The sequence below is a fragment of the Typopeltis vanoorti genome, chromosome 10 (genome assembly GCF_054136105.1).
Source record: "Typopeltis vanoorti isolate ZY-2024b chromosome 10, IOZ_Tvanoo_1.0, whole genome shotgun sequence".
In the NCBI taxonomy this organism is placed as follows: domain Eukaryota; kingdom Metazoa; phylum Arthropoda; class Arachnida; order Uropygi; family Thelyphonidae; genus Typopeltis; species Typopeltis vanoorti.
In genome coordinates this window covers 11477339-11503054 of record NC_143558.1, presented here as the reverse complement: position 1 = coordinate 11503054, position 25716 = coordinate 11477339, and the positions used below count along the sequence as shown (strand labels likewise).

General features: G+C 35.7%; 1 protein-coding gene across 2 annotated transcripts in view; it reads right to left on the bottom strand.

Annotated features, from left to right (window-relative positions):
- Positions 1-25716, bottom strand: part of LOC150102171 (mitogen-activated protein kinase kinase kinase 10-like) — a 243463-nt gene that overhangs the window by 20195 nt on the left and 197552 nt on the right. For both annotated transcript variants that reach the window (XM_090399802.1, XM_090399803.1), the window contains one exon: positions 13346-13603. In XM_090399802.1, the coding sequence (XP_090255928.1) occupies positions 13346-13603 (258 nt within the window). The remainder of the gene's footprint in view (positions 1-13345; positions 13604-25716) is intronic.

Here is a 25716-nt window from a genome sequence, read left to right as displayed (position 1 = left end):
CGTATCAATCAACCTATATCTTGGTCTTCCTCTGGGTCGTTTTGCTGCCAACTTGGCAGAGAACACGTGTTTCGCTAATCTTTCCTTGCCAATTCTGTTTAAGTAACCATACCATCTAAGATTAGCTCTGCTAACGAATTCCTGGATGCTGACAATGTCAAGTTCTTTCCTAATATCCTCATTTTTAATATGATATTGCCATTGATGCCATCTGTTCATGCCTATAATCTTTCTCAGGATTCTCATATTTGTGGTCTCTAGTCTTTGGTCAAGTGTTTTACTTCTGACCCAGCTCTCAGATCCATAAGTTAAAACTGGTTTGAACACTGTCTTGTACATAGCTAATTTAGTGTTCCGACTGATTTCTCTCTTATTCCATATGAATTTATTCAATTGACTTTCCATCATACCAGCTTTGCTGATTCTATTTCTATATTTAATTTACCATCTTCAGTAAAAATTGTGCCTAAATAGCTGAAATGTTTTACTTGTTCCACAGGTTCTCCATTCACAACACAGTTGACATTTTCAATGATTTTGCCTATTTTCATTGTCTTTGTCTTTTTATTGCTGACCTTCATACCATATCTATTACAACAGCTATTCAATTTATTCAGAGAATCTTGCAGACTTGTAGCAGATTTATTTAGAAGTATAACATCATCTGCATAAAGCAAAGAGCTGACATTAACATCTCCAATTTTGATATCATGTTTAATACCACTTTCCTTCATAATGTGATCCACATAGATAATGAATAACAGAGGGGATAATGTACATCCTTGTCTCACACCAGATTCAACATTAAACCATCTTCCTTCAATGTACTTCCTTCAATTCTAACTGCTGACTTACAACTCAAATAAAGACTAAGTATTGCTTGATATAATGCCCCATTGACACCATATAACTGAAGCGTATTGAATAGCTTCTCTGTTGGCACCTTGTCATATGCCTTTTCCAGATCGACAAAACTTAAATACAGATCTTTGTTATATTCCCATGCTTTCTCGACTATTTGTCGTAAAGTGAAGATCTGATCCTGACAGCCTCTATTTGGCCTGAATCCAGCTTGTTCTTCACCAAGCTTTTCTTCCACAATTCTTCTCAACTGTTTCTCAAGTATACTTGCATAGATCTTGCCAGGAACACTCAGTAGGGAAATACCTCTGTAATTCTCACATTCAGTTTTATTTCCCTTTTTATATATGGGTACTATGAGAGCTCTACTCCAATCATCGGGAATTCGTCCCTCTGTCCAGGCTTTCTGAACTATGCAGTGCAGCCACTGTAAGACTTTTATACCACCATACTTCAGCATTTCTGGTCGAATATCATCTACTCCTGCTGCCTTTCCACATTTCAAGCCTTTGATGGCTTTTTCTACTTCTAGTATGGATATGTATTCCTGACTGCATGCCTGGTCAGTGTTTTTTACCACTGTGCTGTCATCACTGCTTGTTTCATTTAGCAGTTTTTCAAAGTAATTACTCCATACTTCAAGGATATCTTTATCTCCCGTTTTCATGTCACCTTTATCATCTCTAATTCCTTTTACAGCACTCTTTCCTCGATTCTTAAGCTTCTTCAACAACCTCCAGAATATTTTGCCACCTTCTTGATATTTATTTTCTATATTCTTGCCAAAGTCCTCCCATGACTTTTGTTTAGCTAGTTTTACATGGTGTTTAGCATTCTTGCATTTGTCTCTATATTCTCTAAGAGCACAAGCTGACTTATTTGACAGGAACTTTTGGTATGCTTTCTTCTTTTCCTTCACTGCCTCTTTAACTTCCTGTGTCCACCAGGGAGTTCTGATTTTTTTATCCTTACAGATAACCTCACCACATGCCTCTCTGGCAGAATCAATCAATGTTTTCTTCAGATTTGCCACTGAATCTCCAAGGTTTGATTCCTGTTCTCAAACTCTTTCATTTTTTCTTGAATAATCTTTGTGTATTTTAGCCTACAGTTCACATCTGAGAGCTGTTCAACTTTTATTCGCTTTAAAACTTTCTTACATGTTATTCTTTTCAATATGAAATTCAATTTTATCCTGCTCAAGACTAAATAGTGATCACTTCCAATTTCAAATCCTCTGTACACTCTGGTGTCCTGCACCAGGGAGAAAACATCACTATCAACAATAACATAGTCAATGAGACTTTTCTTATTCCTAGCGTCTATTCTCCATGTGAATTTGTGCACATTTTTATGTTGGAACATGGTGTTAGTAATATCCAGTCCATGTCATGAGCAGAAATCCAACAGATATTTGCCATTATTATTAGCTTTGCTCTTTTCTCCAAATTTTCCCAAAATATTTTTGTATGTCTCACAATCATTTCCTACTCTGCTATTTAGATCCCCAACAAGGACCAACTTTTCCCTTTTCATTGTGTCAGTTGCTTTTCTAATGCCTCAAAAAATTCCTCCACTTCTACCATAGTAGAACCTTCTGTGGGACCATAGGCACAAATAAGTCTCATTGTTCTGTTCCCCATTCTCATATTTGCCCACATTACTTTACTTGAGACTGACTGCCATTCAAGAAGATTAGCCTCGTATTTTGTGTTGAATACTATGGCTACTCCTTCTTTCTTTTCCTTGATTGTCATTGCCTGAATATAATTTTGTATTTATTGCTCAGAAAGATCTCACCAGTTTTGGTCTTTTTTGTTTCAGTCACCCCTATGATGTCGATCTGGTACTTATCTAATTCCTCAGCTAGCTCCATTTCTTTGCCATTCAGGCTTCTTACGTTGATAGTACTGATCTTTAACTCTGGTGATGTAGAGTTGGGGTTTATTTTCAGATTTGTTCCAGTAGCCGACTTTTCGCTGTTCGCCCTGGTTCACTGGCGAAAACAACGGGGGCCTTGTTTAACCGGGCGACGCCCCAGCCGGCATGAAATTTTGTCATGTTGTACCATCATTCTATATTTTGGTTTAACCAATAAGAATACAATTTGGTCAGCTAAATCCCAAATTGCCAGCCCATCCTCGTCCGTTCAGTATCCAAGTAGATACCCAACAGGGTACACCACGAGAAGGTGAGGATTGGACATTAGGTCAGAAACCCTGGTCGGTTCTCCGCATTCCTTTAAAGGCTATGTGGAGGTCTCCTCTCAGTTATACAGCTTTGACTCTTAAGCACCCCTAAATTAAAATATATCTGATAAATTTATTTTATGCAGAGGATGATAATTCCTAGACTTTTGGGATAGTGAAACAGCCATTAACGTTCAGATTGGTCCTGTGACGTAAGGTTTCAGCACTTTCTTTATATAAACACTCACGTTTACGAGGATGGTCTGAAAAGTTTTCGGCCTAACAATGAAAAAATGAATTTATAATTTTAAAATTATTTTTATTTTTCAACATAATCTCCCTTAAGACTAATACATTTATTCCAGTGATGCACCAGCAGCATTACCCCGTTTCTGTAGTGGTTCTCAGTAAGATCTGCAAAATACCCCTCTACAGATGCAATCACCTCTTGATTCGAAGAAAAATGTTGACCAGCAAGAAAGAGTTTAGTTTTGGGAAGAGATAGAAGTCCGAGAGAGTCAAATCTGGGGAATAGGGTGGATGTTTCAACAATTTATAGTGCAGATCCTTTAATTTTCCCATTGCTAAAATACTTTTGTGGGCAGGTGCATTGTCCTGATGAAAGATGATTTTTTTTCTTCTGCAAACCAGGTCTTTTCCCATACATTTTTTCGTCTAGTCTGGTTAAAAAATCGGAATAATATTCCCTGGTTATTGTTTTACCCTTTACAAGATAATTAATAAACAAAATCCCTTTAGCATCCAAAAACATCAATGCCATGACCTTTCCTGCTGATGGAACCAAACTTTGTCTTCTTTGGTGGTGAACATCTGGCTTCTGTCCACTGTTTTGACTGCCGTTTGGATTCTGGTGTGTAATAGTGAATCCTAGTCTCATCCATAGTAATAAATCAATGCACAAAACCAGTTTTATTCTTGTTAAAACGCTCCAAGCACTTGCAGGCGTAGACTTCTGTGGCTAATTGTTTATATTATTTCGGCGATTACACCACATTTTTTATTCAGTTATATAAAACACTGAAATAATAGTTCCTGACAAGTTTCGTAAATCGTAGGATTTACATCTTCAGGGGGTAAATAGTATAACTTAAAGTTTACACAAGAGAATTAATAAATACAATTCATAACTGTCTGGCTATTCATAAAACTCAAATAACAGAATGCAGATATATAACGTTATTGACATTGAACAATACTGGACGATGTCACGTGTTCTTGTTCTCGTTCATACAGTCTGAGCTCAGATTGAGGTAGTTTTTTTATTAGAGCTGACCACACTTGATGGAGAATTAAACCTTGATTTTTATTGCATTGGGTTAGGTTTTTTAGCATATTAGCAGCTCCAAGCACTGTTCAGTGATTTTCATGTGAGTGCATTTTTGATCTGTTGTGAGCAAGCACGGCATCCATCTTGTGCAAAGCTTTTTCATTTGCAATTGTTCATGTAAAATATATCCTACACACTCTTTTGAAATCCCTATAGTCTGAGCAATTTCACACACTTTGACTTGCTGGTCATCCAATACCATATCGTGCAGTTGATCAATGATTTCTGGTGTTGTTACACTTTTTGGACGTCCTTCACGTGGATAATCTTCAAGGCTGGTACGGCCACGTTTAAACTCAACAGCACATTTCTTAATTGTTGAAAATGAAGGAGAAGATTGTCCATAAACTTTTATGAACTTTGAATGAATTTCTTTTGGCATTAAATCTTCTTTTACAAAGAAGTTTATAAACGCACGATACTCAATTTTATCTATTTCAAGGGATATAGACAACACTTTTGCTTCAGACAGCTGTATAAAACAAACTACTTGATAGAATGACTTTCAATTTCACATGGATGCTTATGACAGATGTACCAACTTCGAAAAAAAAAAAAAAAAATCGTGCCGACAGTGTTGCTATCTATGGTCAAGGCCGAGAACTTATCAGACCACCCTCCTATATAAGAATCTATGTAGCAGCTTGGTCTTTCTCCATTGGATCCTATGGTAAGGGTTTCAACTACATGTTGTGTGAGGCCAGATTTGTGCAGTTTGATAAGATAGTGTGGCCTTGATGTTCAGAGATGCATTTACTTATAGATCTTCCTGTTTGTCTGTAGTAAGACATCTTACAAGAACATGGAACTTCCTATATGCCAGGTAGCATTATAGGTGTGAGTTTGTCTTTTGGAGAAGGTAGCAAATTGTGGATCTGGTTGATAGGTAGCGCTGGGTTTGTATTTCTTCATAATTTGACAGACGTTCCGAGATGCCTTTGATATATGGTATAGGAGTCTTACAGGCTTCTTCTTGTCTGGGTTGATGTGTAGGAAAGCGGCTGATGATCTTTAATAATTTCCAATTCTTGTTTTAAAGATTCTTCAGAGGAACAAAATTTGTGTGCTCTGGATACCAAAGATTTTACGATGCCATATTTTTGAGATGAATGGTCAGCCGATGAATTGTGGATATAAAAAAGTCTGAAGAAATACAAACTCGCTGTTATATATAAACCAATCAACCAGATCCACAATTTGCTACCTTCTCCAAAAGCCAAACTCTCACCTATGATGCTACCTGGCATATATGAAGTTCCATGTTCTTGTAAGATGTCTTACTATGGACAAACAGGAAGATCTATAAGCAAATGCATCTCTGAACATCAAGACCACATCTGTCTTATCAAACCACACAAATCTGGCCTCGCACAACATGGAGCTGAAAACCCTAACCATAGGATCCAATGGAAAAACACACCAAGCTGCTACATAGATCCTTATATAAATCTGAGCATTTATATAAAGAAGGTGCTGAAGCCTTATATCACAGACCCAACTGAACTGTAATAGTCTGGGAGATTATTATCCTCAATTGTATAAAATAAATTTATCATGTTTTTTGTTTTTTTTTAAATTCCTCAAACACACTCTGCACGCATTGAGGGATTGTAAGCATGTGCACTAATTGTTCCTTTGAATGTAATTCCCTAGTATTGTCTGTAATAAGTGTACTGATGATGTCTTAAGATACTTAAGACAAAATATTTACATATTAAAATTTAATTACTGTGGTATATGTGTGAATTGTTAGTTATGAATACTACACAGTGTTAGATCCTAAATGAAGGAATCTTGGAAAGAAATCACTCATTTGGAATCTAACATATAAAACTTGCTGACAAAGAGAAATACCTGCACATCAGCTGTAATTAAAAGTGAAACTTCTTCACATTATGTAAAATTTGTATTCTTTATTTTAAGTACCTTATATTTAAGCTGTGGTGATTATATTAAGATTTCATTTTTAAGTATGTCTAAAATGAGAGATAATCTGATTTAAATTTAAGCCTCACTTAAGCTATGTAAAATTTACTGTGAGTCATCTAAAAAGTTGCTAAGTAATAATTCCGGGAAGGCATAAAGTTACACGTGTACAGCGTAACGCTGGCGGCTATAGCTTATTCAGAAAATTATGTTGCCATGCATTCTGTGAATCCAAGTATAACAGCGTCGTAAAAGTGAAGGATGAACCCAAAGGGGTGAAAAGATAAGGGCGTGTGCAAAAAGGGGACTGAGAAAAAGAGGGTGCTCTATAGAAGAATATAAGGGGTTGAGCCTGTATCGAAATGACTCTCTCTGGTCGTAACGTTTTCCTGTTTTGGTGGTTCGGAAGTTAGCGGGCAGCTTCGCGTAAGGGGGGGGGTGAAGTCTGTGATAAGATGTCAGACTGCGAGGTTCTTAAAATGAAGTAGGATTCTATGCAAAGCTGAAGGTAAAAATTCCTTCAGAATTTTTACCTTCAGCTTTGCATAGAATTCCTAGCAGAATCAAGCTGTCACTGAAAAATACCCATCAAGTTGTTCCTGAAACGCAAAGATTTGAGTCCGTTTTCAGCAGAAGGAATGAAGATAGCGTAATCCCTATGTTGGTGTATGGACAGCCAATAGATGAGAAGTATCCAGACATACATACACGTGGTGCAGAACGACGCAGAAAACGCTCGGTAAAGTGCAATTACTCTAATTTTGTGTGAAAGTTCATTAGAAGAGAGAAGATTGTTTAGGAATGTAAAATTAAGAACTATATTATAAGGAACTCTGTGGACAGTCTCTATTTAGAAAGACCTCCTTTGAGAGTAAGAAGAATTGTTTGGAAGAGATCTTTTGTAATTTTGTATGTGATAGGATTAACTTGATGCAATAAGAATAGTAGAATTTAGTATCTCAGTAACATTAGAATGCTTGTTAGTTTTCTAGTTTTCTCTTGCGAGATGCTATTGAAAGGTATTTAGCTTAACTTCATATCATTTACTATCTATCCCAATATGCAGTTACTGTGTTTAGCATGCTTTATAAGATTTAATTAATTTAGAAAATGTTAACTTCTTAATTCAAATTTTATTTAGTATTGAGCATAATTGAGTGTATGAATTTTGTATTGTGTTTTAGATATTCCAATAAACATGTCATATTTACCTGAACCTGAGTCATGCCTGATTACGATTCCAACTTACCACTTATAAAAATAGAACCTATTTTGGCAGGAAGGATTTAGAGAGTGAATATAATAATATATTTAGGTCACGACTGCAATAATCTGAATCTATACGGCAATTTAAATAAGATATTGTGTAAGAAAGCCAAGAATCTAGTATTGTCTCCCTCAGTAAGGATCTTTTCTACTATAGGATACTGGCTGGCACAGCAAAATATAAATTCACCATTATCCAAAGAGGAAACAATCCTAGATATAAGAATAAGATTAAAGTAAGAGAAGAAAGAATAAATAACGAAAGGTGAATATATAACAATAGAGCAGCCAGTAGGATTTTGATTGTACAAGGTTTTAGGTAAGAAATGATAGATTTAAGTAAACACTAATTAAGAATAAATCATATAGAAACATCGATATAACAACAGGTTTCACTATATAATAATGTCCTTGTCATATTATCATAAAGAAGCTCATCATAAATCAGTTGGTTGAATGGAAACATTTTTCCATTTATCTAGGAAATCCGAAGAATTTTTTTATAAACAAGTGGGACTTGCCAATATGAGATTTCAGTAGGTCTGTTAAAAATTTGGCTATGTGATCAGTAGGAGAATCTATACACCCTACAATTGGACAGAGTGGAGTGTCTTTCTTATGGATCTTTGGAAAACCATAGAACCTAGGTGTTCTTGCAACATAAGTTTTTAACTTTTCTATGGTGTCTGCAGTTATACTGAGTAATACTCACCATTCATGTGTTCCTTAATTTGTAATTAAATTTTGTTTATATTTAAAAAAATATATTAACTATTTTATTGTATTTTTTAAATAATGAAACCTGTGGTGCGTTCATAATTAGAAGAAACACACGTATAAACCACAGTGAAAATTATTTAATTGTAAATATTTCATCCTAAGTATCTTAGGACACCATCAGTACAGTATTTAAACAAAAATTAGGAATAACATACAGTTAGGGCGCATGATTACAATAGAATTTCATGAAAACGTGCATAACGTGCTAAAGTAGTACAAAAAAAAAAAAAAAAAAAACCAGTTAATTATTTAACACAGTTTTGTATGATAATTTCCCATACTTTAGGAATAGTAAGAACGTCGTTGCGGTTTAGGTTTGGTCTGTGTAGTAGGGCTTCAGAACTTTCTTTGTATAAACGTTCATGTTTAAATAAAGATCTATGTAAAAGTTTAGCCTTTTCCCAATGGATCCTATGGTTTGGATTTTCAATTCCGTGTTGAGAGAGGCCAGATTTCTGCGGTTTAAGAAGACGAATGTGGTCTTGATGTTCCGAGATGCGTTTCTGAACAGACCTACCTGTCTGTCCAAAGTAAGATAATTTGCATGAGCATGGAATCTCATAAACACCAGGTAACATCAAGGGTGAGAATTTGTCCTTAGGAAAAGGTAATAAGGTTGTAATTTGGTTGATAGGTTTGTAAGTAGTGGCAAAATTGTATTTCTTCATAATTTTAGAAAGACATTCCGAGATGCCTTTAACGTAAGGTATGGGAATCCTATACACTTCTTCCTGTCTGGTTTGATGTATGCAGAAGTGACTGATGATTTTTTGAGTTGTTTTGGGATTATAACCATTTAGGATGGCTGTATTTTTGATAACTTCTAATTCCTGGTTTAAAGATTCTTCAGAGGAGCAGAATTTGTGTGCTCTGGAAACTAGTGATTTAATAATGCCAGATTTCTGAGATGGATGATGAGCAGAAGAATTGTGAATGTAGCGACCTGAGAATGTAGGCTTGCGAAAGACAGAAGTGGCGATGGAACCGTCTTCTTTTCTTTTGATGTGTAAATCCAAAAAAGAGATACCCTGTGGAGATTCTTTTTCTAATGTAAAGTTGATGCGATGATGAAGAAGGTTAATTTTATCTAGAAACAGTTGTAATTCAGGTTCGGGATGATTCCATACTGCAAATACGTCATCGACATATCTTAGCCAAATTTTTGGTTTGGGTTCAAAAGTGAATATTTTTTTCTCAAGGTGTTCTAGAAACAAATTTGCTAGGTTTGGTGATAAAGGAGATCCCATTGCTGTTCCTTCCTCTTGCTTGTAAATTTGACTTTTCCAGGTGAAGTAACCTGATGCAATAACAAAATTGAACAATTCAACTATATCAGACGGAAATTTTTGAGTTAGTAATTCTATTGTTTCTTTATGGGGAATGTTAGTGAAGAGGGAGACAATGTCGAAGCTGATTAACAAGTCAGTTTTTGATAGTTGAATCTTGTCGTAGACTGTATCGGCTGTCCAACGTACAAGTTATCAAGATTCTTATCTAACCTTCTCCGCCCTCACATAGGCCACTCAGTCTCTTCCATCAAAAATTCTACTGAGTTTCACACAAAAATTAAAGACATTCAACTATCAAAAACTGACTTGTTAATCAGCTTCTTAAAATGATTCAATGCATCCACATCCACAACACACTCAGGCAATGGATTCCACTCACCAACCACCCTCCATGCAAAGAACTTGCTTCTCACTCCTTTACTCACACCCTCCTTATACAGTTTCCAGCAATGGCCTCTTGTTCTACTCCACTCTCCAATTCTATGAAAAATCTCTTCCATGTCTACCTGATAACAACCCCTGACCAGTTTATATGTCTCAATCATATTCCCCCCTCTTCCTCCTATTCACGAGGCTCTGCAACTTGCATTCTCTCAATCTGTCCTTGTACTCCTCATTTCAAAGACCACGGACTACCTTTGTGAATCTTCTCTGTCGCTTTTCCAACATATCTTCGTCACCATGAAAACCCGGCGGCCAAATCTGTGCACAACAATCCATATGAGGCCTGATCAAGGCCTTATACAATGGAATCATAACCTCTCTATTTCTGCACATCAGGGTTCTCTGCATCATTGCCATTATTCGATGTGATGTCTTCACAACTTGTGCAATGTGGCCCCTGAATTTCAGGTACTTATCCACCATCACTCCTAGATCTCGCATCTCCTCTACTTTTGTTAAAGTTTCCCCACCAAGTGTATACTTTGCATCTCATCGTTGCTTACCAAATCTCAAAACCTTACACTTGGCAACATTGAACTGACAGTTCCAATTACTTGCCCATTCATGCAATCTATTCAAGTCCTCTTATAAGGCATTAACATCAGCCTGACTGTGCATTCCTCTCCCCAGTTTTGCATCATCTGCAAATAGCTGGATATCACTAAGTTAAACACAACCCAATATCATTAACATACAAATTGAATAACAATGGCCCCAAAACTGACCCCTGTGGCCTTTCTCTTTTGAGATACTGCATCCCCACACACAACTTTTTGATGCCTATCTGGCAGCCAGTCACTGATCCAACACAGAAGTCTGTTATCCAATCCCATCTGTTTCAATTTATTTAAAAGCTTGTCATGTGGCAGTCTATCAAAAGCCTTTCCAAAATCCAAGTACACCACTGTATATGCATCTCCTCTGTCCAAGGTATTAGTCACCTTGTTATAGTACATAAGTAAGTTAGTGAAACTCCCCTTAACAAACCCATGCTGATAACCACAGAGAATACTGCTGTTATCAACCCATTTCTGTATCCTACTTCTCACCAATCTCTCCAAGACCTTCACCACAACTCCAGATATATAGACCGGTCTATAATTTGAAGCTACAGCCTTATCACCGCCTTTATGCAGTAGAACAATTTTACCCTCCTTCCACTCCCTTGGAACCTGTGCTGTTGTAAAACTCTTGCTAAACAGACATGCCAATGTTACTGCCAGTTCCCTGAAACATTCTCTTAAGATGTATGGTGATATTTCATCAAATCCTCTCGCCTTATTAACATCAAGGTTATTTATTTCCTCAAATACCTCCTGCTCACTCACAATTAAGCTATCCTCTCCTATGTCCTATACACTTGAGTTCCTCATGATTCCATCCTGATCAGGATGCAACACACTTATAAATTGATCACTGAATACCTCAACAATATCTTCTGCAGCAGTTACCATTCTACCACTTTCATTCCTTAACTTCATCTTTCCATGATCATTCTTCCTTCTACTTGCCACATATCTAAAAAACTCTCTAGGGTTTTTCTTAGCCTGATTTGCCAATTTCTGTTCATACTTACTTTTGTTTTCCTTACTAGCTGAGTCACTCTCCTTGCTTGTTCTTTATATTCTTCATGTGACTGATTACCATTATTCATCTTGTACTTCCTCCAAAGGGCCTTCTTTTTCCAGATTTCATGCTTAAGCTCCACATTCATCCATTTTACACCAACCTTATTCAACCTTTTGGCCTTTGGGATATACTCGTACATTATGCTGTTATGTATTTCTTTGTGAGTTCCCATGCAGCATTTATTTCCTTACTGCTCAACTCTTCGTTCCATGTTATAGCTTGAAGTTGTCTCCTAAGCTAGTCATAATCACCAGTCTTATAATTCCACATATATCCATTCCTCTCAAAAGCCTGCATATGACTAGCCACAACACAGGTGATTACTCCATGATCACTTTCACCAACTTGAGGAAAATGTGAAACCCCTCTAACAATTACATCCTCTGATGAAATGATGAGATCTAGAACCCCATGATCCTCGCATGCCTTTCTTTACATGATGTCTGAGATAGTTATCTCTCAAGAACTCGAGAAATTTACTTTCCTTATTCCCAAATGCTATCTCTTCATTCCAATTTATACCGCCATAATTAAAATCGCCAATAATAATTACCCTTCCTTTGTTCACTAATCCAAGTTGTTTATACATTTCTTCATCACCACTTTCCACATTCCCAGGCCTATAACAACATCCAACTAAATATGTCTTCCTCTCAACCTCCACGTTACATCACGCTGCCTCATAGCCATTGACACTATTTCCCCCTTTCATGTCTACCTTATGTGGACTTAATTCCCCTGCTATCATCAGCAGAGCTTCCCCTCCCTTCCTATCCTCATGAAAAATACTGCACCCTTCTATTTCTATTCCCATTACGATATCATCTTCACTCAACCATGTTTCACTTATTCCAATGATTTGGGGACGAATAAATTCAATCACTGATACCATTTCATCTCCTTTATTTCTGATACTTCTGGCATTTGTAAACAAATGCAACAGTTCATTTTTAGGTCTATAGCCAGTCCTATCCAAGCCATATGTTTGTTGTGATTTCCCCACTACACCTGCCAAATCACCTTTATCACCATTTACCACATATACCTCCTCAGTCTCCACTTCTCCACCCACATTGCAATATACTCCATCTTCATACACACATTCACTGCCACTTTCAACATTCACTCTCTCTATGCCATGTCTCCTTGTCCACCAAAGCTTCCCCCATTCGCTCTTCCTCTCTCACGCCACTACTGTTTCCACTGCCAAGCACTGCTGTCTCTTCTTTTAAAAGTTCCACATCTTTTGTGGAACTCCAATAAGTCAATAGGAGTTCCATAAAATAATTAATAGTGCTGTACCATGGTTGGAAAAGTTATTTATTTATTAAATAAAAAAATATTGTATTTGTTCATTCTGCAGCTACTCACTAGATAATAAAATCTACTCACCATGGATGAGTGGGCAAGCATATTTGTCAAGCCCTGTACATACATATATTAGCACTACTTCATTACTTTTGCCACCCTTTGTTGTTGCAAGTCTACTATTCATTTGGTACATGCAATTTATGATATAACTGACAGCATATATCTTATCTAAACCCCTATCTGTGTGTTTTAACAAGTCTTATATTAATTTATACATTGCACATTCAGGAACCAAAGCTCACCTGGTTCTTTATACCACCACCGTTTTAATTCTTCATCTGTTTCTTCTTCATTCCAATTGGGAACTAGACGTGGATGGACGGCTGAATGTTTGGCCACACGAATATCAAAACCAGAAGCAACTGAAGCTAGCATTGCACCAATACTACAAATTGCAGAGTCCAACCTCTTACGAGGCAGGGAAGATCTTTTAAAATTAGTTCCTTCAGAGGTGCCATTATACAACTGCCTTGGAGAGTTCATACCTTCGCCCTCTGCTCCTGAATATATATATATTAAAAATTGAATTAAAAATCAGTGTATTTAAATTTATTACTATTTTAGTTAATGAAGAATCCTGTATTATTTAAATATACTTAGAAAAGACATAATCCCTACTCATTTGACTGGCAAATATTTTATCAAATAAGAAAATTCTGCCATTGATTATTTGTGGCAAATATCCAAAAAAAAAAAAAAAAAAAAGGGAAATAAAATAAATAAAATGTTTGCTAATAATTTTAAGAAACTAATTTACTAGTAATATAACTTCCTGAAATAAAAATGTCAGCAATTGCAATGAACATCAAATATTCATAATTACTCCCCTTTCCTATTAAGTATTATTGAGGATAAGGTTTAAGCAAAGTAATACCATCTTATGATGCTTCACCGTACAATGATCTGCTCATACAATAGTTTTAGCAACATAATGCTCCCATGAATCATCTGATGCACAGTTTTGTCATTGCTCACTACAATTCTTTGTGTTTTGATGTTTTGTTATGAATTATGAACTGTTTATAACTATTATTTTATTGTTGTTAATAATGACAGATAAATTTCAGAGCAAGGGTGCTGTTTCTTCCAGTGGAAAGAAAAAGATACATAAACCTGTTATATTACATATTAACCACGCTACCAGACAGGACGTATATATACGTCCACATTTCTATGGATGCGAAGTGCATATTAAAATTGTAATACCATTGATATTACATTGAAATTTATGATGGATACGAAGCTTTTGAGGGTGCGTATATGATCTTTAATGGCCAATAAGGTGGTTAAGATTAAAATGATTAAATTTAGTTTGATGGTGTGTCAAACACTGGGATAAGTAGTTGTCTTAACAAAGATAAACTTCATAGCAGTGAAAATGAAAAACATTACACTAGTTAATACTAGTTGTCTATAAATGTGACAATATTATTGCTGAAATGGAAACATTTTTTGGTGTAACAATACTGATAACCAAACTGGTTGGCATGTTCCCTTAAGCCTTATTCAGAATACTTTTTTATATGTGTATCTGACATAAATAAAGCATTTATTTGTCATTTACACACACATATAACTGCATAAAAACATTATTAAACCATTCCATAAGTATAAAAGGTACCATCATTAATTTCCTGATATGTATCCCAAGAGGTGTTCAAGGTTACTATGACAGCACTATATGATTAAGTTTATATTATTATTAATCTCCTATCAACAATTTCCCTCCAAATCAGTCTGTTATTTGTGAGCACTCCAAAGGTACCCAATAACAAAATAGTAACAATAGCTACCGTTAATGAGTAAGATGTTTCAGGAAAAAAAATTGATGGTAGTTGTCATTACTATTTTGTTATTCGGTACCTTTGGAGTGCTCACAAATAATAGACTGATTTGGAGGAAAAGTTAATTGACTTTCACCATTAATAATGGTCAAGGGGGTCGCTTAAGGGTGAAAGTCAATTAACTGGGAGGAGACCTCAACATCAACTTTCAGGAATGCAGAGAACTGACCGGGACTTCTGACCTAATGTCTAATCCTCACCTTCATGTGGTGTGCCCTGTAATTGGGACTTAGCTGACCAAACTGTACTTTCTATTGGCTTATACCATGAACATATATAATGGTACAAATGATGAGATTTCATGACAGCTGGGACTAATGTTTATGCCAGGGAACCAAAAAGGCAGCTACTGGAACAAGCACCATCTCAACATCCAGAAGAAGAAGAATAAACCTGACATCAGAAGAAATGAAGATAGGAACCATCAATATAAGGAGTATTAATGGAAAGGAAATCGAACTTGCAGTAGAATTGGAAAAGTACTGCATAGACATAATTGACATTACTGAGACAAAGAAGACAAAAACAGGGGAGATCTTATTAATAATAAGTATAGGATGTTATTTTCAGGCAATAATGATCAAGTAAAGGAAGGAGTAGCAATAGCATTCAATACCAAACATGAAGATAAATTTCTTGATTGGAAGGCAGTTTCAAGCAGAGTTATGTGGGAAAACCTCAAAATGGGGAGATGGGCAATGAAACTTATTTGTGCCTATGCTCCCACAGGTTCTTTTAAGGAAGAAGTGGAAGAATTTTTTTGAGTCATTAGAACAGGCAGCTGACATAAAGAAAATAGAAAAATTGGTCCTAGTTAAAGATTTGAATAGCAGAGTAGAAAATAAATCCCACCAGGCATATAGTAACATCTTGGGAAAATTTGGAGAAAAGACAAAGCTAATAATAATGGCAAGTATTTACTGGACTTCTGCTCAGGACACGGACTAGTCATTACTAATATCATGTTTCAACATAAAGAGATGCACAAGTTCACATGAAGAGAAGACACAAGAAATAAGAAAAGCCTCATTGTTGATAGTGATATCAACATGCTGGTTCAGAATACAAGAGTGTACAGAGGATTTGAAATTGGAAGTGACCATTACTTAGTATTAAGCAGAATAAAAATAGATACATTGAAAAGGAGAGTATATAAGAAATTTTTAGTTTCTAGAAAATAAGTCAGCAGGTGTCCTAAAAAAATACAGAGAAAAATGTAAGAGAGTTAAGCTATGTGTAAAAGTAGCTAAACAAAAGTCATGGAGGACTTTTTATTATTATTGCATCACACCTCCAGGGAGTCCAAAGACTCATCGAGGGAGGGCATCTACTCTACAACTCTTCTTCTCTATTCCACCAACCTTCATCATCTAACACCAATACCACCTACCACCACCAGTACTTTCACAGACAATCACAAACATCCATGCCCACGGTGGGATTCGAACCTGCAGCCTTTTGGCTGGAGATCGGATACGTTAACCACTCAGCCAACCAGGCCGATATTTTTTTAAGAATATGGAAAATCAATATCATGAAGATGGTAAAATGTTCTGGAGACTACTGAAAAAGCTTAGAAATGGAGGAAAAAGTACTGTAAAAGAAATCAAAGATGATAAAGGTGACACGAAAGCTGAAGAAATGGATATCCTAGAAGATGAGTAATTACTTTGAAAGACTGTTAAACGAACCCAGCAGTGAGACAGAACCATACTAGAAAATTTTCTAGAGGAATGCAAAGAGGAATACATATCAATACTTGAGACAGAAAAAGCCGTCAAAAGCTTGAAATGTGGAAAGGCAGCTAGAGTAGATGATATTATCATTACTATTTGGTAACCTTCATAGAGTCAACAGATTCATCGTGGGAGGCCTACTCAACCAGCAACATGTCTATGGTAATGAGCTTTGAAGTTATTTACAGTACCTGCACTGCCTCACACAATTTAGCCATTTTGTCATTCGGTATCATTGCTCACCTTCTCAGTTCAATACTGTCATATTGGGGCCACAAACTAACCACTTTCCCAATGACATTATTATTCTTCACTTCCTGCAACAACTTCTTCAAATCCCTTTCCACATTCTGTGTTACATTATTCAAGTTGTTTCTGCCCACCACCACTACTGATGCCCATTACTTCCTTATATGCAAAGCATCTGATATTCATTTTATTGTACCACCTGTAAAATGTGTATACACCTTATTTTTTTTACCACAACTTTAGCGACTGAGTCGCCATTTAAAGCAATCCTATATCACCAGGAAGACAGAGTGCAAAGGATGTTTATCATTTTGCAGCACTTATCTCACAAATGGTGCATGCAAGGAAAGAAAACTAAGTTCCTTGTCAAATATGAGTCTCAAGAACTTGGCTTCTGGTGTAACTGGGAATAAACTTTGTTCTAGTCTGAGTTTTGGATCAGGATGAAGACTACATCTGTGGCAAAAATGCATACAAACTGTCTTCTGATGGAAAAATCTGAACCCATTCACCCATTTTCCAGATTTCAAGGCTAGATGATGCATAAGGGTAGATCATGCCTCAGTAACTTGCTCAAGTTTTATAACCCAGTGATGGCTGAACTGGATAAGGGTAATGGGTTTACAGCGATACTGCTGGGCCTGGCTAAGGCCTTTGACAGGATACCACATGGAATTCTAATCCGTAAACTGAAACATATGGGAATGGATATAGGGTTGGTGAGATGGATAGGTGGGTGGTTTATGGATAGATATTAGAGGGTAGTTTATTCAGGAGTAGAATCCAAAACACGGCCTGTGACTAGTGGTGTGCCATATGGTTCTATTCATGGTCCACTACTGTTTAATTTGTTCATTAACGATATAGGAAAGGATCTGAGAGGAGCTGTTCATTTGTTCGCTGATGATGCAAAGTTGAGTAGGGCAATAGTGAATACAGAAGATGTCAAAATCTTGCAGGATGATTTGAATAGATTGGGTATTAGAGCTGGGTTCTTTACTTTTAGAGTGGTAAATGAGTGGAATAAGCTGCCAGAGTCTGTTGTGGGTGCTATGACAGTGAATGAGTTCAAGGCAAGGTATGATAGATACTGTGAGAATGTCGAATAGTTGTGTGGACGTGATGTTTAGGGCCTCCCTCGATGAGTCTAAGGACTCCCTGGAGTTTCCCATAATAATAGTAATGATCAGTTGTTTGAAAAAGCTAGATTGTGTCCCGTAAAAAAACAAACAAACAAAAAAAAAAAAAAAAAAAAAAAAAAAAAAAACGAGTTGCTTTTCTCCAGCAGGCCCTTTCCTAACATTGTGGGGCCCAGGGAAAGAGTACAAATGAAGTCCACATAATAAGATATGTCTAAATATTTAAAAGTTATAAATCATCTGCCCTCCTACCATGATATATATATCTTCATAACAACAAAAATTAGAAAATGTGTAAAACTTTGAATTTTATATGACTGAAAGTCAGCAAAATATCAAAGATGACAATTTAATTATTTATTATGCACATCTCAGGTTTCTGTTGGTGGGCCAGCAATGTCTGAATGAGTAATAAAATCATCATCATATTCCTGATATGTTCAGAGGATGTACATGATAATTATGATAGTACTATTTTGAAAAAGTTACACCATTACTAACTTGAAATTAACAATTTTCCTCCAAATTAAATTATCTGTCAATACTCCAATATTATCAGATCTTATATTTTTGTCTTTTAAAGGGCTTTTTACTGTATCAATCAAACTACATCTTGGTCTTTTTCCTGACAACATAGCAAAGAACAATTGTTCTGCTAATCTTTCCTCTCCTGTTCTGTTTAAGTGACCATACCACTTGAGATTAGCTCCTCTAACACATTCCTGAATACCAACAATGACAAGTTCTTTTTTAATATCTTAATTTTTAATATGAATTCTCCCAAATATATGGTGTTCCTAAAGTACACAAACAAAACATTCCGCTTTGGCCGATAGTTGAAGGAATAGATAGCCCTAATTATCACCTAGCCAAGAAATTAGTGTCAACACTCAAGGAGTTGGTAGGTCATTCACCCTCCTACATAAAGAACACACAACACTTTATAAATAAAACTAAAAACATAACACTTGACAAAGATGACTTATTAGTCAGTTTTGACATTTCTACCCTTTTCACAAATGTCCCAATCAATGACACAATCCTACTACGGAACAAATTTCTGCCTGACATTACAGCCCTCTTTATCCATGTACTATGTTCCGGTTACTTCATGTGGCAAAATAAATTTTACCTACAAAAAGAAGGTACACCCATGGGCTCACCACTATCCCCCCCCCCCAATTGCTAACTTTTATATGGAAGCTTTTGAGCAAAGTGCTATTGATTCCTTTACTCTAAAACCTACAGTGTGGCTCAGATATGTTGATGATGTTTTCGTTATCTGGCCATACGGTAGACAAACATTAAACACATTCCTTAGCCATCTAAACAAACAACACGAATGCATACAATTTACTATCAAAATTGAAAATCAGAACTAGCTCCTGTTCCTGGATACACTGGTCACATGTCTTCCCTCAGGTAGTCTATCCTTCATGGTTTACTGCAAACTGACACATACTAGCCAGTATATGCATGCTAACTCATATCACCATCCATTGCAAAAATTTGGAATCATTAACACCCTTAAAAACAGAGCTGTTGTAAAGGTTCCCCCCCCCCACCAAAAGTCAGGTTAATAATTGTTGTAACGGTTGGTCAGTAACTTTAGCAAACCATTTAGATTGTGTAGTGCAGCTTGTTTTTCTGTATATATGTGTATGCTCCAGATGATGACCTTGATATGAAGGTCAAAATGTCGAATGTTCATTTTGGTTTATATTAAGTTTTGCTCTAACACGGTAGTTGTCTCCATAATTTTCCATAATGTATTTTGTCACCTTCATGATATTTATTTTCTATGTTCTTATCAAAGTCTTCCCATGACATTTTTCTTACATTTTATCTGTATTCTCTAAGACCACAAGCTGACTTACTTGCCAGGAACTTTCAATATGCTTTCTTTTTTTCCTTCACTGCCTCTTTAACTTTCTACTATGGAGTTCTGATTTTTTTCCCCTTATTGAGAACCTCACTACATGTCTCTTTGGCTGAATCAATCAATGTTTTCTTCAGGGTTTGTCACTGAATTCCAAGGTTTGGTTCTTGTTTTCAAATCTTTCATTTTTTTCCTTCATTTCTTCAATTATTTTTGTGTATTTGATACAGTTCACCTCTGAAACCAGCTCAACCTTGATATGTTTTAAAACTTTCTTACACACTCATCTTTTCAATATGATATTCAATTTTATCTTGCTTAATACTAAATAGTGATCACTTCTACTCTTGTGTCCTGAACCAGCAAGAAAACATCGCCATCAATTATAACATAATTGGTGACACTTTTTCTTATTTCTTGCATCTTCTCTTCATATGAATTTGTGTACATTATTATGTTGGAACATGGTACTGTAATAACTAATCCATGTCCTGAATAGAAATATAGCAAACACTTACTATTATTATTAGCTTTGGTTTTTCTGAAAATTTTCCCAAAACATTTTTATGTCTTGTAATCATTTCCGACTCTGCTGTTTAGATCTCCAACAAGGGTCAACTTTTTCTTTTACATTGTATCAGCTGCTTTCTCTTCCTTGATAGAGCTTCTGTGAGATCATAAGCACAAATAAGTCTCACTATCTAGTTCCCCAGTGTGATATTTGCCACATCACTTTACTTGATATTGCCTGCTATTCAAGAAGATTATCCTCATATTTAGTGTTGAATACTATAGTTACTCCCTCTATTTTTATTTGTTGCTTAGAAAGATCTCATCTGTTTTTTGTCTTCTTTGTTTCAGTCAAGCCTATCATATCGATCTGGTACTTATCCATCCAACAGATAAGCTTGGGTGTTGACGGTTATTCATGACTTATTTTTAATGGTATTAACAACACCAAACAAACTTTTTTCTAAAAAGATGTTTTATTAACTGGACACTGAATTTCAAATCAGCATCATCAGAGCACAACAGCATATATATATGACAGTGATTACATGAAACAATACAATTGTAATGGCCCAAAGACCTCAAGTCTTATTTTGGCATCCTCTAATGTTGTAAAAAAAATAAATAAAAATAAAAATTACAGCAGTGTGGGAGTTGCTCTTAATATAACCATAATGGAGCCCCACCACTTATCTCTCCTCTAATACACAGGAACACAATATTACCATTTCTATTCCATATGTCAGAGGTGCATCAGAAAAAGACAGCCAAAGTACTAATGAAACATAGCCTTCGTACCACATTCACACCTCATGTTAAATTAGCAATGCTGATCCGCTCACATAAGGAAATCCCATAAGATTTCACCCTCTAGAACACCCTGGAGTGTATAAAGTTCTGTTAGCATCTGCCTGGAAGAACATAAAAAATGTATTCGCTACCATTATTATAACCAGTCAGGCAGACCACGCTTTAGACACCCCTTTCACACAGGATTAGATGAAAAAAAAAAACTAATGTGCTATTTAGAAGTCATTACAGATCCAAAAGGTTATTTTTTTTTTTGAGTCAGCCATGACTATGAAGAATTCCCCTAACCTGAACAAATATGGTTGCATTAATTTGCCAAAAATATGGGAGACGGTTATCTTAAGAGTAACTCCAACACAGCTGTAATTTTTTAATTTTTTTTTTTTTTTTTACAACATTAGAGGGCACCAAAATAAGACTTACGATCTTTTGTCCATTATGAAACTGCATAACTGTATTGTTTCACTTACTCACTGTTGCATATACATGCTATGTTGTGCTCTGATGATGCCGATTTGAAATTCAGAGAAATATAAGCAACTTAATAACACATCTTTTTATAAAATTGTTCGTTTGGTGTTGTTAATACCATTAAAATTAAGTCATGGTACCTATCCAATTCTTATGCTAGTTCCATTTCTTTACCCATTGATGTTTCTTATGTTGATATCACCAATTTGAACTCTGCTGATGTTGAGTTAGGACATGTTCTGAGGTTTCTTCCAGTAGCTTTTTGCTGTTCACCCTGGTTCCTTGATGAAAAGAATGGGAGGCTTGTTTAATCAGATGATGCCAGCATGAAATTCTGTCATGTTGTACCATCATTTTAAATTGTGGTTTTAGCCGATAAGAATACACTTTGGTCGGCTAAATCCCAAATTGCCAGCCCATCCTTGTTCATGAGTATCTAGGGCACACTACAAGAAGGTGAGGATTGAACATTAAATCAGCAGCCCCAGATGTCTTGGATATTTAAGGAAAAATATCCAAGACATCAAACTGCACTCTCTCTAGGGCACCAGGTATATTAATTGTTTTATTTTCATGAAGAGGAACAAAGAATTAAGGATATGTCTCCAGATCCATCCCATCTATTAATAGATCTGGAGGCATGTCCTTGATGCTCTGTGAACACGTTCCATTATTTTTTTTACCAGTGGATTCTCACATTTAGTGGAACCATTTTTAGTGTCCCCAGGAGTTAATCCACAATGATTTTTCTCTCTTTGATACACTCCAAAGACACAGCAATTATATCATTTTTTTTCAAGGATGTTGTAGTTATGAGAAGGCGGGACAGACATACTGGTTAGAGTTGCTATTAAACACTTTCTTTACAGTTGCATTCTCATCATAAGAGAGTTTACCAGCAGACATTGTTGCTACTTATGGTAATTAGCCTCTCTGCTTGTTGATAGGGGAAGCTCTGCTCAGTCTTAATTTTTTTGTTTCTCCTTTCCATTCTTTCACCTTTTGCATGCTCAGTGAGGTATTCTGGCACAGTCAACAGAAGTTACTAAAAACATAAACTTTTAATACAGTACCATCATAATATCCTGTATATATCTTTAATGTACACATCAGGAATTTGATGATGATAACACTATTTAGCTGTAGGTCTGTGAAATAACCATTTTAAATTGCTACCCTTGAAAACAAGAAATGTTTGGTCCTTCCACAATGTAACACACATAACATATTGCATGTTAGAAAAACAAGTCTTTGCTCCAGAGCACAAACATGAGTTGTAAATTTTGAATAGTAGATTAAAATGAACAGGTGTTCTTGACATATTACCTACATATTTGTTAGGTCAGATGTCAGTAATTTGGCCAAGTGGGAAAATTTATGGTGTCTGTGATTAGATCGTTTGTAAATATTAGGTAGCTCTTACAATCTTGGGAAAGGTCAACATGTAAAATTTTATATGTTGAGATATTTATTCAGTGGATTCTCAAATTTTTTGTTATATATAATATAACTGTCTTGTTTCCCTTGCCTGCTTTAACTATAATGATGCCTTTTGTTTTCAGCAGCAGCTTTAGAGTTAGCACCCCCCCCCCCTGACTTAAAAAAAAGAAAAGAAAAAAAAAGGCATTTGAAAGGACAGACTTTTTTTTTTTTTTAATTAAACATCTTAAATAAAATGTTTTAGGAAAGGTGGGCCTTGAAGATGGATTGATGGAAATAAAAATGTTTAACCTAATATTTTCTTGATCTTCATAACCTTTTGATGGCATAATCATAATTTCATATTATATGGGAAATGGTAATTGTATTACCTGCGTTATTTAGGTTTTCTGGTGGCATAATCAACATACGTCATTATCATTCAATGTGAATTAATGCAAATTCAAAAGCACAAAAATAATCCTTCTTTTTACTGGACTTGCTTATTTTCAGACAACATACCTGATATTTATAAATCACTTCTCTTTGGAGGTAGATGTTTAGATTTGATTCAGTCAATAAATTGTTGAATTTATGAACTAAAATGAATTAATGGTTGCATTAATTTGCCAAAAATATGGGAGACTGTTACCTTAAGAGTGACTCCAACATAGCTGTAATTGCAATCTGTTGGTAGCTGCAATTTTTTTTTTTTTTTTTTCCAATTCTGATGCTTGATATGTCTCTGTTTTCTAGTCTGCAAGCCTAGGCTTAAATCTCATTTGGCATTAATGTAAATGTTTTTGCATGCAAAATGAGAGTCTACTACAATAGTTAATGTCTAAAGCAGTGTTCTATGATGTGCAGAATTCTCATATAAGCATAAGCAAACAGCAGTCTGCTTATGCTTGGGTACTAGATATAGCATTACTTCAATGACTCCATGGATTTGGAAGACTCAACACAGACCACAAAAACTATCATATCTTGCCTTCAATACATTCAATGTTGGAGCATTCACTATCTACTCTGGCAATATATTCTATTAATTCAACATCTGCAAAGCAAAAAAAATCTGCTTTTCATTTCTTTATTCAGGTGATCATTGTACAGTTTCCAGAGGTACCTTCCCATTCTCGCATCACTCATTATCCTATGTGATAATTCCCCTGTATCTATTTGATGGACTGATCTCACTAACTTATGCGTATCAATCATAATATCACTCCTCCTAACTGCCAAGTTCTGAAGACTATATCTCCATAATCTATCCTCATATTCTTTCTTTTGAGGTTACACGGTGATCAGCATTCATATTTATAAATTTAGGGACACAAAAACACACGTGTTGAACAGATTATTTTATTAATTACTAATAAAATAAAATAAAACTTGACGTTTCGACCCCTCAATCGAGGTCATCATCAGAAGGACACAAGTGTATAAGGAACCATGCTACATGCTCTAGCCCTGTATACCAGTAAACTAAATCAATGTGGTTAATTAATCCTTTTCCCTAGCCTGACCTCTAGTGATAAAAAAAAAGAAAAACTACAATAAACTGCTAAAGTCCTCATGTAATAATATTCTTCTGGATTTGTACAGTTCTGATTGTTATAATATGATTTCCTTCAGTTGCTGTTGAATGTTACAGCAACTGGAGGAAATCATATCATAACAATCAGAACTGTACAAATCCAGAAGAATATTAATACATGAGGACTTCAGCAGTTTATTGTAGTTGTATTTTATTTATTTTATTTATCACTAGGGGTCAGGCTAGGGAAAAGGATTAATTAACTACGTAGATTTAGTTTACCGGTATACAGGGCTAGAGCATGCAGCTTGTTTCCTTATACACTTGTATCCTCTGATGATGACCTCGATACAGGGGTCAAAACGTCAAGTTTTATTTTATTAGTAATTAATAAAATAATCTGTTCAACACGTATGTTTTTGTGTCCCTAAATTTATAAATATGTATCCTCATATTCAATATTCCAATCCTGAGACAGACTCAGTTATTTGCCTCTACCCTCTCTCTCTCACCATCAACAACAACCATGGGTCCAATGCCCATAGGTGTCCACTGCCATCTTAATGATTCTTCCATTGCATTCTATTTTGTGCAAGATGATTAAGTTTGTGTACAGAGTTCGATGAAACCATATGATGATATCATCGGCCCATTCTCTGTTTGGTCTTCTCTGCCCTTCTTTCCTTCAATCATTCCAAAGAGCAACATTTTTAATTTTTTCTCATCATTCATTCTACATATATGGCCAAATAGACGTAGTTTCCCTTCAATCAGGTTTTCTTTTGGTTGTATTCGTCAGTAGATTTCCTCATTGTTCACTTTCTGTATCCAGCTTAATATCAAGATCTTTCTATAGCATTCCTCTCAAATGTCAATATCCTCCTTTCAGATTCTCTCAGGAGTACGCAGGCCTCGCATCCATAGAGCATACTGCTGAAGATATAGGTTTCTACAATGCCCAGTTTAGTTTGCATCTTTATAGCTCGGCTCTTCCATATTTTGTTCATGGCTTTTAAAAT